This window comes from Melanotaenia boesemani, chromosome 20, assembly GCF_017639745.1.
Source record: "Melanotaenia boesemani isolate fMelBoe1 chromosome 20, fMelBoe1.pri, whole genome shotgun sequence".
Taxonomy (NCBI): domain Eukaryota; kingdom Metazoa; phylum Chordata; class Actinopteri; order Atheriniformes; family Melanotaeniidae; genus Melanotaenia; species Melanotaenia boesemani.
In genome coordinates, this window is record NC_055701.1 from 6,711,140 (window position 1) to 6,726,650 (window position 15,511).

Here is a 15,511-nt window from a genome sequence, read left to right on the forward strand (position 1 = left end):
TTTGCAATCCGTGGTAATTATTATGTACCAAAAGCAAGATGACTGCAAATGCCAGAAAAAGAATCACCTCAATTAGCTTTAAATGTCTGCAGTAGATTATGAGCTGAACACACTGCTGACTGCATCAGTGACTCACCCTGAAGATGTGTGCGTGATTCAAACGGTGAGTCAGCTCCTCTCTGAACGCAACTTTCTGCATTTACATTTCTCTGAAATGTGTTTTGACCCTCACCAGTCTCCCTTATTTTACCTCAATAAAACTACAATTTATTCAGATTCAGAGATAAAATTGAACATCATAGCGATCAGTGGCGTCAACAAGAAACATAACAATGCTAAAAAGCTGTTCTTTCAATAAAAGATGTCTGTGTTTTCTACCTTTTGGTCTGAGCATCATGCAGTTCCAGAAAATGCCTCTGGACTTCACATTTGGCTGGGTGGTCAGCAGCCAGGGCAATATCTGCTGTGATGAGGTTCAGGTTGACTGAACCTGCCTCCAGCCAGACAGAACGCCGCAGCAAAGGGGGCTGACCGAGACCCAACGGCTGACCTGGACCTTGACCTTGCCCGGCCAGCAGCAGCCTGGCAGCCTCGCTGTGTTGCTGCTGCTGCTGTTCAATGTACTGACGGATGTTTAAGTCCTGCACCACAGCGCTGATACCCTCCCCCACTGCCTGGTTGTGCAGGTTACAGTTGGCTATACGGACAACACCCGTCTGCAGAAGGTAAAAAAAATAAATAAAATAAAATATCTGCACAAATAAGCCAAACTTTGATAAAGAAAATATCCTTTCTTCACATTCTACAGGTGCTTAAATACCTTGATATTAGCAGCACAGCCATGTTCCACGATGAAGAGGTCGACTCCATCCATGGCCAGCCGTGTCATGGTGTACTTCAGCTCCTCTGATGTGCGACAGTGACCTGGCAGGCAGCTCAGCTGAAAGACAACCACTGTTAAGAAACTTTTCAGCGATGCTCTGAGGGCAAGCTCTTGTTTAGTCTCAGCCTTCGCTTCATGTTTTGCTACAGCGCCCGTGGCCACAGCTGCTCAGCTGTCAGACACTAATGAGGGCTCACAGGTAGAGCGTTTAAAAATATCCTTGTTAGTGCTCGCCAACGAGGCAGACGTCCTGAGAAAAAGACTTGTTTGTCTAAAGATCAATGAATATTTCATTGCGTATGTCTGCTGTGTATGGCTGCTGTATGTGTAGAAATACACGTGTTCGAGACGATTCTGTTTCTCAAACTGTGGAAAAAAAATGTCTTTTCTGAGTCATACTTCATTAGAACAGAGATTTCAGTGGTTTCTGTTTAGTATCTGATATCAGCTCAACATTTCATTTCACACAGGACAGATCTGACCAACATTCAAATTTGACTAAAATACACTCCGGCCATAATGATCTAATTTAGCAGCATCCAGAGTGACATGCAGCTACATAGCTGCCAACTAGTTCAAACCAAAGCCTGACAGCTACATCAGAGAAAGTCAAAGTGAGTGAAGAAATGCAGCATTTCTTGGTTTATTTGCCAGTTTGTACCTTGGCATCACAGATGCGACGATCGACTCCATGCTGGCAGATGACAGAAGGTTTGGGTTGTTCGAGCTGGAACTCTCGAGACACAACGTGGAAAAGGAAGCTCTCACCCCATTCGATCATGCTGGCCACCTTGTAGATACAAGACAGTTTAATTTACAATTTTAGTAAAATAATGTACAGAGTAACTGACAAGACAAAGCAAAAGGAAATACAAAACATCACAAATTGGCAATTTCACCAGGTCTATTCAGCTTATTTATAGTGTGACCTCAAGATCTGTGATGTAATCATGATCTTAACCAGCTCAGATTTTTCTCCTGCATGCTCTTAACTTCAGCAAATAAAGAAATAAAAAGACATCCACAAACCTGAGGTACAGTGACCCTGCCGGTGAGCCCACCAGCTTGCATGTCAATGAGCCAGGCGTACTCCAGTGTGTCGCTACCCAGAGGGAGGCCCTGAGCGGAGAACATGGCGTGCGCCCTCATCTGAAGGCCAGACAGGCTCAGGTGTCCGTCCCGCAACACTCCATCCGCCGTAGGACGCTGAAAGGGAAAGAAGGATTACTGTGTTATTATTTTTAGATCGCTAGACCCACATATGACAAACAAAATGTGATCCTCAGAAAAAATAAATAAATTCCTCAAGCACAAGCTCTGATCTTTCCACTATGTTATTATCAAGCTGGAGGAGGGGATGGAGAATGTGCACATTCTCTGACAGGGATTAAGGAAAGTTATTCACTCAGCAGCAAATGAAATTCATCCCATCACTGAAAATGCGCCTGCTGCAAGCATTTCTCTCATTATGGAAAACTGGCTGCAGTTATTCAGGACTGAATCATCATTCCAGCGCTCAGATTAAAGAGCAGTTGTTTATTCATTGTCAAGAATGTTGATACAGTCCACACAGCATTTATTATTCATGGTTTTACACAGTGTTGCTGATGCTTTACAAGCGTCGTGTACAACAGACACCAACATGTCTTTCTTCATCAAAAAGGTTGTCATTGTTTTCACAAATATAAGAAACAAAAATTGACACTTTTTATATAAAAACGGGACAAAACTGAACTACAAATCTAAGTAATGATTGAATAGTTTGCCGCTAAAGTCAGCCCCATCAGGCAGCTGTGTAGCTGTGTATACTACCTGGTAGTTGTCACTAATGAAGATGTGAACTGGAGACAAGAGCATCTGAAGCTTGGTTTCCTTGTAACCCTTTTTCATCTCAAAGCACAGCCGCTCCAGGAAGCCAGATGGACCCTCAGGACCTTCACTGCTGCAGTGCTGGAGGCCACAGAGAAAGTGACTTTAACTTTATTTAGTTATTTATTTTTAAACCTTGTCCTGTCTGGCATCATGACAGCAGATTGATGGTCTGGCTGCCGTGTTGTGCTGAACAAATTAGCTTTGCCAAGAGAAGCTTTATGGATACAAGGCTCCTCTTGAAACTTAATTATTATTTTTTAATTTAAGCTTTATTTACTGCTGAATGTACATATTAATGGTAGACCTGACAGGAGAAAAGAAGGACAAAAGAAGGGAGAGAATGAACAGAAAAAAAAGAGAGATTCAGAAGATAGAGAACAACCACTATGACTGCACAATCAAACACATTTACCAATATCTTCTTACAAATCTTCTCAAGTTGCACTTAAAACAGAAAAGTTGTTTGTAGACTGACAAATTGCTCCAATTTCTCTGTAAAAACGTGCCAGCTGGCTCTGCTTTAGATAAAACACCAAAAATGTCCAGAAAAAGGTCATGAGGCTAACATGCTGTGTGGTGTGCAAACAGACAGCAGTGACACAGAAGCGAGGAAAAATAAACATAATGCCAAAAGGATTAAAGAAAACAAATATTAATAAAAAAGGGAACTGAAACCTATTTTTCCTCATTTCCTTAAGTGAGACACGTGGTTATAAACAATCCCACGGTGAGATTCAAATCATATAAAAGCAGCTTTATGTATAAACCGGCAATAACTTACTCCTGAATCTGGACAGAAAAGCCTGCAGACACATTTCTTCCACACGTGTTGATCATAAAGTTGATGTATATCAGGTAACGTGGAGGTGTGATGTGATTTGTTAAAGTTGCATTAAAGTTTTGGCGATTAGAAAAAACTGCAAAATGTGCAGAATTCACACATCTTGGCTTTGATGTGCGAGTTTTGGCTGAATTTGTGTTAAACTTGTGATTTACAACATTGCAAATTCCTGGAGAGAGTGAACAACGGCCATCTTGTTAAAATCTAGTTATCTCCTTTTAGCATTTTCCCCCCTTTTTCACAACACCGATGCTTCTATTTTTCTTTCTTTTCAAACCAAATAATTAAACTAATTTACAGGAAATATGTCTTACTATCGGCAGCCGGCCGTGGACTTTGTAGAGGTTTATGAGCACTGTGATGTCCCAGGGTCGCAGGTCTAGGGGATGGATGTTTGAACTTTCTTTCTGTTCACTGTCTTCCATCCCCAGAGGAGACCAGCCAAGGCCTGAGGAGGTTGATGTAGACAACACTGGGCTGGACAATGCCTCCTCAAAGTCTGTGTACATGTCATCCTCACCAAAGTAATTTTCCTGTTGGAACAAAGGGGGTTAAGAAAAAAATCTTTGGTAAACTGGAAACTTTTGAATATTAAAGGGATTTCTGCACCTTGATGGAGATCAGGGCTCGAAGCAAAGGCCCGTAGAGAAGGATTTGAGAATCTGGGGACATTTCCATCTCCACATGAAGTCTGTCAGGAGGCAGCTCGGAGGGGTCAGTGGGAGCCCGGCTGCTGGCGGCCGAAGCAGACGCGGAGGTGTAGCGTGGCGGGGCGTTGTGGGGCGCTGAGGTGTGCTCTGGGGGTCGCAAAGCTGAAAGCATGGACTCCTCCATCTCAGACACTGCTGAGTTAAAAAAAAAAAAAATGGGTAAGATGAAGCAATGAGTTTCATTTATATTATATTTAGTTTGCAAAAAAAATGAAACGATGAGCTTACATGACTGCTTGAGTTGCTCATCAGCCTTCTGGGGATAAATGGGATGCCAGGTGTAGTCGATGATAAGCAAGAAGTTTGGCACGCTCCAGCAGTCCACCCAGCCAGCTCTGATGTACGGATGAGAAAGACGCACACTCAGCACACAGTCATAATGGTGTATCATAATTTCATGTGGGTTTTCCACCTCATCATTTGCTTTATGGTCCGTTCAAATGGAGGACATTCAGCAGAGCCAACAGACAGCAAATAGGTCACACCTAATTTCTCTGCAGCACAGAGCGCGCTGGCCCATGAGGTATTCGATCCTAAACTCCCAGGAGGTTAGAGGGTTTCTCACAATAACACATCAGGATTCTCTGGTTCATGCCTTTATAATTAATAAATAATGCACTGCATTTACAATGAATTCCGTTCAGTTTTAACTGATCATCACAGGAGTAATAAGATTATCATAAGATGATGAATAGATGGTTAGATAAGACCAACAAATATTTAAGTTCTTTCCACCTTTTTCTGCCTCCTCTTCTAATATGATTTTACAGCACAAACTACTTCTCTCAAGGTCTTTAACTGCAAATATCCAACTACATTTTGACAAGCATATATTGTTATTAATCAAACATCAAATAATCACTGTGAGAACATTGAACAATGAAGAGGAAAAGCTTCATAAAAGGGAGAGTTATTTGTCATTTTTCTGGAGAAAAGTGGCAAAGGCGCCAATACCGCTCATCTAAAATTAATAGTGACATTAAATCAAAACAAAAGTAAAATGCTAATTGTAATTATCAGTGTGGCAATTCATCATCAAGGATTTCTTGATTGAAGCAGCTTTATTCAAAGTCATTAAGATGCGGTGAGATCTTATGAGCCTGATTTCATGGGAAAAAATGTTTTTACAATCTGCTGGGTTGTTAAGTGAAAGGAAAGAAATGCAGCCCCTGCTGTTAGAAATTGTGTCTTTCTTCAAATACTGATGAAATGGGAGTTATTATTTCTTCTTACACTTGAAAAGAGAAAAAAAAACACTCAGAAAATCTTTCTGAGAAAAACTGATAAGGTTGTACATCTTCCTATGTAACTGCTAGCTGATGATAATTGAAAACATTAATAAATTCTCTCTGAGGACAATAAAACTTTGCTTTTATGGTAAAAATAATATATGAGTGGAAGGGTGCTGCAGACTGGCTCCCAATGCACACATAGTGACTACATGAAGGATCATCAAGAATTAACCTGGAGTGCAGCTTAATAATGTTACGTGTATATAGAATTTTTTTTACCAAGCTCAAGTCAAATCTTACTTATATTTAGTGTTAGTTAAAAACTACCTTCAAGTTTTTTTTTTTTTTTTTTTTTTTTTTTTTTTTAGGAAGAAAAAATTATTTCTCTTGAATTATATCCACCATATTATTTAAAATGCATTCTTCTTGATCTCAATTTCAAGATTTTACGTGCAACATTAAAGCCTCACTTCTGAACTTTTTCAGTACGCATTTTTAAAACAGCCAGTGTGTTGATATCCAGTCGCTGGTGTGTAGCGTGGTGCATTAAAACAAAATGCAGCTGCAACGTGATGCCTGGAGCTAGAAAAAGTGCAGTTTCTCCACATCCAGATGCTCCTGGTCAACAGCGACTCCAGGAATGTACATAACGAATGTCAGTGTGCCATCAAAACAAGTCAGAAACATAGACTTTTAAGGTCAAAAAGTTACGTAGTGGTGCTTTAACAGCTAAACAAGCAGAGATGTGCATCAAAATTATGCATGTATAAATATGAGCCCCAAATTTAACTGGGCACCTATTACTGTGAGCTCTTGTTATAAATATCTTAACTCATCCCAGAAGAAGCATTTGATGAAAACAAAACTTTTACAGGCAGCGTACTATACGGGGAATTTTATATACAAGGGGAAAAAAAGGTGTTAAATCTCTGAAATGTTGGCTTTTGATGACATATCGTTGCTTCTGCAGCAGCCCTCAAAATATAATATTAAAAGGAAAAGCGACAACCTGCATTTATGGAGCAGCTCTCATCAGTGTAAAATCTGTGTATACATCTTAAACATGTGGGTGAAACACATCCTAAAATATCTCCAAACATGAAGTGATTGAGTTTCAATAGTGAATGATAATGTCAAACAAAAGAAAGAAAAACTACATAAAGTATTTGGAAGAAATGCTATAAACACTGTAGACAAATAATTAAACATTAAAAAATACTTGGATAATTTAATAGAACCCATTTATGAATTAAACACACTTAAAGCTAGTATATCATATCTCACTTAAAGCCAACACAGGCAGCAAACTGAAGGTTCGTTTGGTCGAAACAACCACACACTCCCTTGGCGACGATTCTTTTCTACTTCAGCTGTGATGTGTGTGTTATAACGATGAGTCATCCTGCTCTTTCCTAACACACTCACATTTTGCCCACAAGAAGAGGGAAAAAGCTTGAAGGTTTGTCTCACTCTGCGTGGGTGATGTTCCTCCAGCGGGACTTGGGTTTTGGAGGGGGAGCTCCGTGACTCTCCCCTGACATGAACATATCAGGGGGCAGTTTGACGTTCTGGTAGTCTTTGGCCAGGGTGAGGAGGGGGTAGCGGCTCGGGTGGCACTCTGGCAGTGACAGTCGCATGTCTGTATCTTCCGCCTGAGAAGGAAAAATCATAAATACCAGTGAGCCCACACATATTCATAGATTGTGTAAATTTTAAAAAAGGTGTTAAAGCAGTATGAAAAATTCAGGGAAAGCAGTCACACCTCTGCAGCTGTATTTCCCAAACAGGAAAAACTCTAATTAAAAATCAACACTCTTTCTATTTTTGGAAGAAAACAAATCCACTTAAAACTGGTCTTACCCCCAGGCTGAAGCGGGTATGGCAGGTGGTTGGAACAAACTCATTGAAAGGCAGAGTGAAGTCAATATTGAGCGTCTCGCCACAGGCTGCCAGGTACACTATAGGCAATCAATAATGCAATTGATTAGTCTGCCTGTTTGAGGATAAAGTAGTGTACATATACTGTGCAATATATCACTTCATAGAATTAAAGTATCCTGTCACAGACACTAGCTTCCAGAGTTAAAGAAGCATTAAAGCATTGATTGATTTCATGGCAACATTTGGATTTTCCTTTTTCCTTCATCTGAGCTAAAGCTCAACACATACAGAACAAGAGGTTTAACAGAAACAAAGCAAATAAAAAATGATAGAAAAAACTCATTTTAAATAATGGTTCTAACATTTAAAAATAGTTGTTGGTAGGCCTGTCACGATAACCAATTTAGCTGTACGATAAATTTTCTCAGAAATTATCGCGATAAACGATAATATTGCGCAAAGCGCTAATGTGTCATTTTGAGACCATTCTCAACTAATATAATAATAATAATGCAAGTACACATTTTCAAAGATCAATAAACTAAATAAATAAAAGCGCCTTTTTCACATAAGCCGGGACGCCGGCCCAAAAGTAATGCAGCCCACTGGGAATCCTCCCAAACCTCTCGATTAGCCGGCATTGCTCTTAATGTGTATTTTGTCAAATACGCTAGTGTTAACCATTCCCGCTTCTTATCCGCCGATAGTAGTCGGAGGACACGGGGGAGATCCGTCCTCTCCAGGGCCGAAGTGGAGTTGGCTTCGGGGTTAACTCCCAATTACTCTCTTCTCTCGCCGCTCACGGCGTGGAGCACCATAAAAAAAAGGAAACAGCGGTTGTGCTGAGAAACGGCTTTATTATAACGCACCGTTATTGTTTTTCCTGACTGTTCTGCCTAACCGCTCCGTCTCTTCTCTTCACACCTTTTCTTCTTCTGCTACTCTCGTTCCTCATAAGCTCTTCTTCTCCTCCCTCTGCGCTCACGCTCACTCTCACGCGCACTGAGCTGCTGGATCGCACACACAAAGTTAGACACATCGCACAACACTAGTATATAGGCTGACTCTATTTGCGTAATGTGCCTGCGGATTACAGGGGTTATTACGGTAGACCAGGAAGTGGGGGCTTTGTACTGACGTCGTAAGCTAGATGTGTGTGTTCTGCTTACATGTGGGGAGCAGCGAAATGATAAAAGAGGAGGTGCTTGCATCTATTATTTCTCCATTCGACTTATTTACATATTTCAGCATGAGAATCGGAGGTTTAGCGCGAGAGCGTGAGAAGCCACTTAAATGCGCAAGTCTCACGGCCATTGCGTGTTGGCAGCCCTGCAAAACAAATGCGGCTTACCGGCTCGTGCTGCAACATGCTGCAGTCAAGTATGACACCAGAGAGATCACTCCGCAACAAACCAGAGCGTTGAGTCGAAATACGCCATAGTGAAACCTATTGTCATACACAGTTTATGGTAAAGGGAGGACTAATAAAAATTATCGCGGCCGGCAAACTTATCGTGCTCTTATTTTCTTATCGTTCAATTAATTGACTTATTGCTTATCGCGACAGGCCTAGTTGTTGGTATTTTTATATTTTTATACATTTTTAAAAAATTTAAAAGGACCAGTTTCAGGTACTGACAGCTACAATATCAGCTAAATGAGCAAAGACAAAGGTGAAGAGTAGGAAATTAAATTTAAAATATCCAATTTAAATCAAAATAATTACAAATTTAAATATAAATAAAATGTTAAAATTAAGAGCTACAACATAAAAATTTAAATTAAAAAATATAAAATAAAAATAGCTAAGGAGAGTTATACAACCCTTGAAAGTTATAACGGTAAAAACACGGGGAAAACTACTTTGTTGCTAAGCCTACAGATTTATTATTAAGTACTGGAAAATATGGGTCATGTTTATATGCATAACTTCAAAATTCTGTACAACCACCTCAGCATCAAGCACAAAACTCAAGTGTGTAATCAATCAGGCCAGTAAAAAAGTCAACTCATACCAAACACCTCTGTCTGAACTGTACAGCCGCTCTGTGACCAGGAAAGCCACCCTGATCACTGAGGACCCCTCCACCCACTTTACACCTCCTTTCAGTTGCTACCTCAGTCAGACGTTGCAAAGTCCCACTGGCCCGAAAAAAATGTACAAAAAGTCTTTCATTCCCTCTGTCATAACTATTCTGAACAATATTAAAAAGGCACAACTCATCTGTTGCTCTTTCTTCCTTTTTCTTTGTACATTTGAACACTTTGTTAGCTTTAAATGTTTTAAACGTGAACCCTTGAGCCATCTCTGTTACCACTTGGGACAGACAAAGTTCGTACGTTTGATCTACCTATTTTTTGTGTGGATATTTTGGTGCAACAGTCTCACCATTCTCTTGCTGCTTGGTGGAACAGTCAATCCAGTTGTGTTGGTTTGCCGCCCAGATCATCTCAAACTGGTGGAAGAGGATCTTGAACTTCCATGAATAGGGCACAAAGGAGTAGATATCAGGGGCGCTGTCACTCGCCCAGTCCTTAATCAAATCTACAGAGAAGGAACAAACAGTGCTTCTTTCAGTTCCACACATTTCATTCTTAAAATGCTACATACTAATAATTAGAGCTTATATCATAAAGACATAATGAATACAGAATACATAATCTCTTATTTTTATTTTTTATTTGCTTCACTCACCGGTGAAGAAGTTTTTCTGGGCATAAATGAAGTGATAGGTGGCTTTGTACACCTCAATCTCACACTGCCATGACTGCGGCATGTTCCACACCCGGGGATAGCTTGCTATCACATGGAACTAAAAATAAGAAAAACAAAGGCAGGACAGATATTTTTACATTCAGGAGCATGCTGCAGTTGCTCAAAGAGAAAATACAATCTCTCTTCAAAATGGAGGCCGATAGGCTTTCTCTACATGTGGCTGCTACTCACAGCCAACATCTCAGCCTCCAGAAGAGTCCTATACTGCATGCTGCTGGTGGTGTCCACATGAAGCAGCTGACCTTTGATGGTGGGAGAGTAGCCTGAGGGCACAAGCAGGAAAAGTAAAAATAAATAAATTCTCTAAACTAAAACGTAAAACTGATCTCTGGAAATGATGTAATTTAGCAGCAAAATGTAAAAATCTGCATATATAAACAGCATATGTGGGGACAGAGGAGAGCACTGACTGATGACTGACATGGTTTTATCTATTTAAAAGTGATAAATCATTACACATGTGTGTTGACATGACCAAGTAAAATGTTTTTATTCTGGTTGTGGCATTAAATTTTAATTTGGGATGATCCGAAATGGGCTCTGTGCTGTTTACGCTCTGTGGAGTCCTGTGGGATGAAGCTTACTCACAGCTTGCAGTGTCCACTAGTTCTGTTTGGTTGTGTTTTAAGAGCCAATAAAAAAAAAGAAAAATACACTTCTGATCTACAGAGATGCAGTGCCAGAACTCTGGTCTCCAACTTGTTTCACTGTAGCCAATTCAGACTTTTTAATGTCTTGCCAAAGCATAAATGAAAACTATGAGCAGGGATCTTCAGCAAGTAAGGGTTCTTGCATTAGATATTTCAATCAGGCATAGTGCCGGAGACAACAAAAGAAGCTGCCAAGTAGGTTTAGGGGGAGGGGGCTAAAGGCTTATTGCCTTGCAGCATGTAGTGACTGTGTCCTGAGGCCCAGAGTGGCTGGATCAGAGACTGGCGTAAAAGTGTGGAGATATGGGCACACTATTAAGTCGGCAGCTTGAGAGAAAAGCTCAGTAAAGGGGATAAAGAGCTAAACTGTGAACGAAACTTGTCAGTGTTTTTAAAATCCAGAGGAGAACTAACTGTACTTAGATTCAAGACTCATAATGCTACTGCATGGACAGTGTCAGCTGTAGTACTTTGAGTAATGTCATAAATAAATTACCTGCCCTTTAGTCATCTTCCATAGTACAAAAAATGTTATTTACAGATAAATGTTACACTAACAAAATGCTCCATTAATGTAGAATGAGTGAAATGTGTCCAATAAAAGAAAAAGTAAACCTAACTGAGCCAGTTTGAAGAGTCAGTCAGTGCACTTTAATGAGAACTTTCTAACATCTGAAAACGCATGTTCATCGTGACATTTGTTTAAGCCACTGATGATGGAGTCAGCGTAAAAGATTAATGCCAGATGATGAGATGCTTCTACACACACACAAGATTTGAACTTGAGCCAGAGAGACATTTGCAGATCTGAGAGCTGACATTTCGGTCCACTTATCTTACTTCAGTGAAACACACTCTTACCGTTCTCTCCAACCGTCATGGGGATGTTGACTTCCAGGTAAGAGCCTGCACCTACATTCACATGGATGGCATTGGTTTCCTAGTGATGGGGAGCGCAGGAGGGGAGACGCAAACAGAAATATCACTCAAGTGATGTATTATGAGAGACTGCTGTACAACCTAACATAAAAGAGTCACCTAATCTGAGCAAAAATATGTTCAAAAGAGGAAAAAAACTGAGAATTCTATCTGACTCGAGCCATTTTATGCTTTTACTCAACATGCACACATGTTGTTATTTAGTATGCCCCTCACATACTTAGCTTGAAATCCCTGCACTGCTCCAGGAAGAAAATTTGAAAAAGCATAAAACATGAACAGAGATCAGTAACTGAAACATGGAGAGGCATTAAGACAAAGATGAGGGGCACTGCAGGGATATGAAGAAAGATCAAAAAGGATTGAAAGAAAAAGTACAATGACGAGAGAGAAGGACTCACCCTGTTTTTGGTGAAAAGCAGATCGATGGTGGCGTCAGCGATGATGTTCATGCGGAGCTCGAAAGCCTGGATCTGCCTGGGTTTTCCCGGCTGGGCGACCTCAGTCACTTTCATGGCCTGGTAGTCAGCTGGCAGGAAGAACTTCCAAAGACAGTCCCTGAGAAAGAAAAGAATATTTACATTTCTGTATTGCAGAGTTTTGTGCATCTCCAGCCTTTTAAACACATGAGATAGGCAACAATTGTCAGTTTGTTAAAGTGACTGCTTTCATTCATTACCATTTCATTAATCTTTCTTTCTACTTTTCATTCATTACAAGCCTGTAAAAAGAGCCACAGTGCACAGTTTGAACAAGACTTGACAGCAAATTAAATGAGGTATAATTTAATCATTTCATTATCTTATATTACCATAAACATTTCATATTAACTTCCCAATTGTGCAGACTGTGTGGATGGAGCCCGATGAAAATGTTTAAAAAAAAATAATTAAGCTTATTGAATATTTATTGTAACACTACTACACTATAGTAGACATAGAGCTGTTTTCAACAAGGGAAATCCTTCTAGAGTTAAGGTTTTTGTTTTCCTATAAATATTTAAAATAGTATGGGTTTTAAACAGCATGTTCCACAGTCTACTGGTGTGTCCTCTGTTGTCGACCTGGCTTTGTCAGACCACTACTGTGTGTGTTTTTTTAAAATCACTGTTTTAGCCAACAGGAGGCCCCGGTGAGAAGTGTGAGGAAACAATATATTCTTATTTATTGACCTTTATTTAACCAGGGAAAAGTCCCACTGAGATTTGCATCTCTTTTGCAGGTGGCCAAGAAAAGCAGCAACTAGTTACAGCCAGATAAAACAAATATCACAAAATAAAAAAAGATGAGACATATCATAAAATAGAAAAAAATTAAAGTTTTAAAATAAATCAAAGAACTTTCACCTTCAAACACAGAGTAACATGCCAACTAGAAACAAGTACATGAAGATGACAACTCTGAAATCTGGGTTTTAAAAGAGCTAGCCGGTATGAACTGAGTCAGCTTTTTGCATTCCAAGAAAAACAAGAAGCCTTTTTACCAAATTCTGTCTTCATGTGTGGAATGTCACATAGAACAGAACTTTGTGACCGCAGGCTGTAATGGCTGAGTCTTTAAGGTTAACAAGGTGCCAAGGTAAGATGAACCTAATATTGCTTCATACAGAAAGATATGAAAGTGAATGAGTCTCCTTGCTGAAAGCGATGTCCAGCCTACCAACTGGTACAGAGCACAATGATGTGTGAGCAGTCTTGAGTCAGTAATGAACCTCAGAGCTCCGCCGTTCAGTGTGTCTGATGTATGCAGCCAGGATTTTGGGGCATACATGTAAAGAATAGCGCTGTAATCTAGCAGTGATAAAAACAAGGCTGAAACCAGGTTTCCCTCAGCTTGGAATGAAAAGCAGGCCTTGTTTTTTGAAAAAAATAGCACATTTTTTTTATTTATTTAATATCATGACCCATCAGATTCCTCTAAACAGATCATAACTGATCATATATCCATGTCACTGCTTCAGATTCATATATGTTACCAGATGTGATGATACATAAAAGCGCCAGAAGGGTAATTCACACATGACACCAACATGTTCAACTGCCAACAGATCAATGGAAAGCTGAGAAAGTGTGACTTGGGGCTTATTTTTATTCCGTCTCAGCTGGATAATAGTTAAGAAAATCCTGACTTTTGTCTCCTTTTCAGTGTCAGTGTTCCCCTCCACATGAACCCACACAGTTTTGCTTGGTGAGCAACTAAGATCTGCCTCTCAGCAGACTTCTGGCAGCACCAAAGGCTACAAAACCAAAGCCTGCTTTCATATTTTTTTCTCCCTCTTAATCAACATGACATATCATCAAACTCATGTGGAGCCCAAGTTTCAAGCAGAATATCCAAGAAGACACAAAACAACAACAGCAAAAACACTCAACGAGAGAACGTTAACATTTCAGATGAGGCGTGTAGAAATGGACACAACATGACCACTCAACCCCATGACCAAGGCTCTAAATAAACACCCATCAAACACCAAATGCCAATTAATTTATTTTGGTAGGTATAAATGAATATGCATTGGCCAGATTGGCAGGTAATGAATAAATCAAATATTTGTCCTGGACATGTTATTACTACATGTCCCATGAACACTATTCCATGATGCGTTTTTCGTTCATTGGCTGCATGCACTTTAACATGTGTAGTGTCATTTACCGACCTAAAAAAAGTGGAGATGAAAGAGAATGAAAAATAAAGCAATTGTAATGTACAACAAACAAAAATGAAAAACACCAATAAAAACCCTTTTAAAGAAAAATAATTAAATGCATCATGCTGCACTTATGATCTGGATGAGTTTTTTTCCTTAAAAAGAATCAAAATTAATGTAATAATTAAATAAATAAAAAGAAATGACTAGTGGAAAAATCTGACTGGCTGGTAACTGGTACAAGTTTACCAGGAACATTGACTTGTGATCAGATACGCTAGTTTAAAGCCCTGCCTATGACAAATCCCCCCTAGTGGTCACTCAAGGTATTGCACTTCAAATTTCTTTTCAAAGACCACTTTTAAAAACTACTTTTATATATTGACAATTTAGCTGGTTTTTTATCACATATTCATCATTCATTAATTTTCTTTACCGCTTAGTTCATTGTAGATTTTTAAAATTACACCATTTGTCTTTTTTCCAGTTGTATCATGTGCCATCATTTATTTTTCACCAGTAACAAATATCCTGATATTTACACATCTTAATAAATCGCACAACTATTCTGTTTACTATGACTCTAAAAGTATTTAAATAGACCTTGTGGTTGCTGAGATATACACATTTTATTATGTGCATGCAATTTTCAAGTAGAGGCTTGAAAACAATAGGTACAGGGCTCAAAGGATTATTTTTGATCATCATCATCATCAATTTATCTATAAATAACTTTAACACCAGCCACAGCTGAACAAAGTGAGAAAACATCAAAGCTAAGTAAAATAAAAGCATACAATAACATAAATATTAACATAAAACAATTAAAATGAATAAAACAAAAGTAATAAAACAAAAAAATCCCAGACCATCACAAGTCTGTTATGTTCATGTCCGGCAGGTTTTAGATGTTTCTCTACTGCAACACAACAAATTCAAGTTAAATGGTTCGCCCCAACAGCTTGACAGTTTCTTCTGCACAAACCTGTTAATGACCCATTCATTTGAATCAGGTGTGTTCTGCAGGGAAACATCTAAAACCTGCAGGACAGAGGCCATCTAGGACCAGAGTTGGTGATCC

General features: G+C 39.4%; 1 protein-coding gene across 3 annotated transcripts in view; it reads right to left on the reverse strand.

Moving 5' to 3' along the window:
* kiaa1109 (KIAA1109 ortholog) overlaps positions 1–15,511 on the reverse strand; it is an 81,282-nt gene that overhangs the window by 56,945 nt on the left and 8,826 nt on the right. For 2 of the 3 annotated variants that reach the window (XM_041972784.1, XM_041972783.1), the window contains exons 11-25: positions 12,186–12,342; positions 11,707–11,785; positions 10,367–10,458; positions 10,115–10,232; positions 9,809–9,964; positions 7,399–7,496; positions 7,009–7,190; positions 4,535–4,641; positions 4,206–4,441; positions 3,911–4,129; positions 2,696–2,833; positions 1,913–2,089; positions 1,545–1,673; positions 821–940; positions 379–716 (exon numbers count right to left, since the gene is read on the reverse strand). In XM_041972784.1, the coding sequence (XP_041828718.1) occupies positions 379–716; positions 821–940; positions 1,545–1,673; positions 1,913–2,089; positions 2,696–2,833; positions 3,911–4,129; positions 4,206–4,441; positions 4,535–4,641; positions 7,009–7,190; positions 7,399–7,496; positions 9,809–9,964; positions 10,115–10,232; positions 10,367–10,458; positions 11,707–11,785; positions 12,186–12,342 (2,346 nt within the window). The remainder of the gene's footprint in view (positions 1–378; positions 717–820; positions 941–1,544; positions 1,674–1,912; positions 2,090–2,695; positions 2,834–3,910; positions 4,130–4,205; positions 4,442–4,534; positions 4,642–7,008; positions 7,191–7,398; positions 7,497–9,808; positions 9,965–10,114; positions 10,233–10,366; positions 10,459–11,706; positions 11,786–12,185; positions 12,343–15,511) is intronic. The other variant, XM_041972786.1, reaches the window with a different exon arrangement.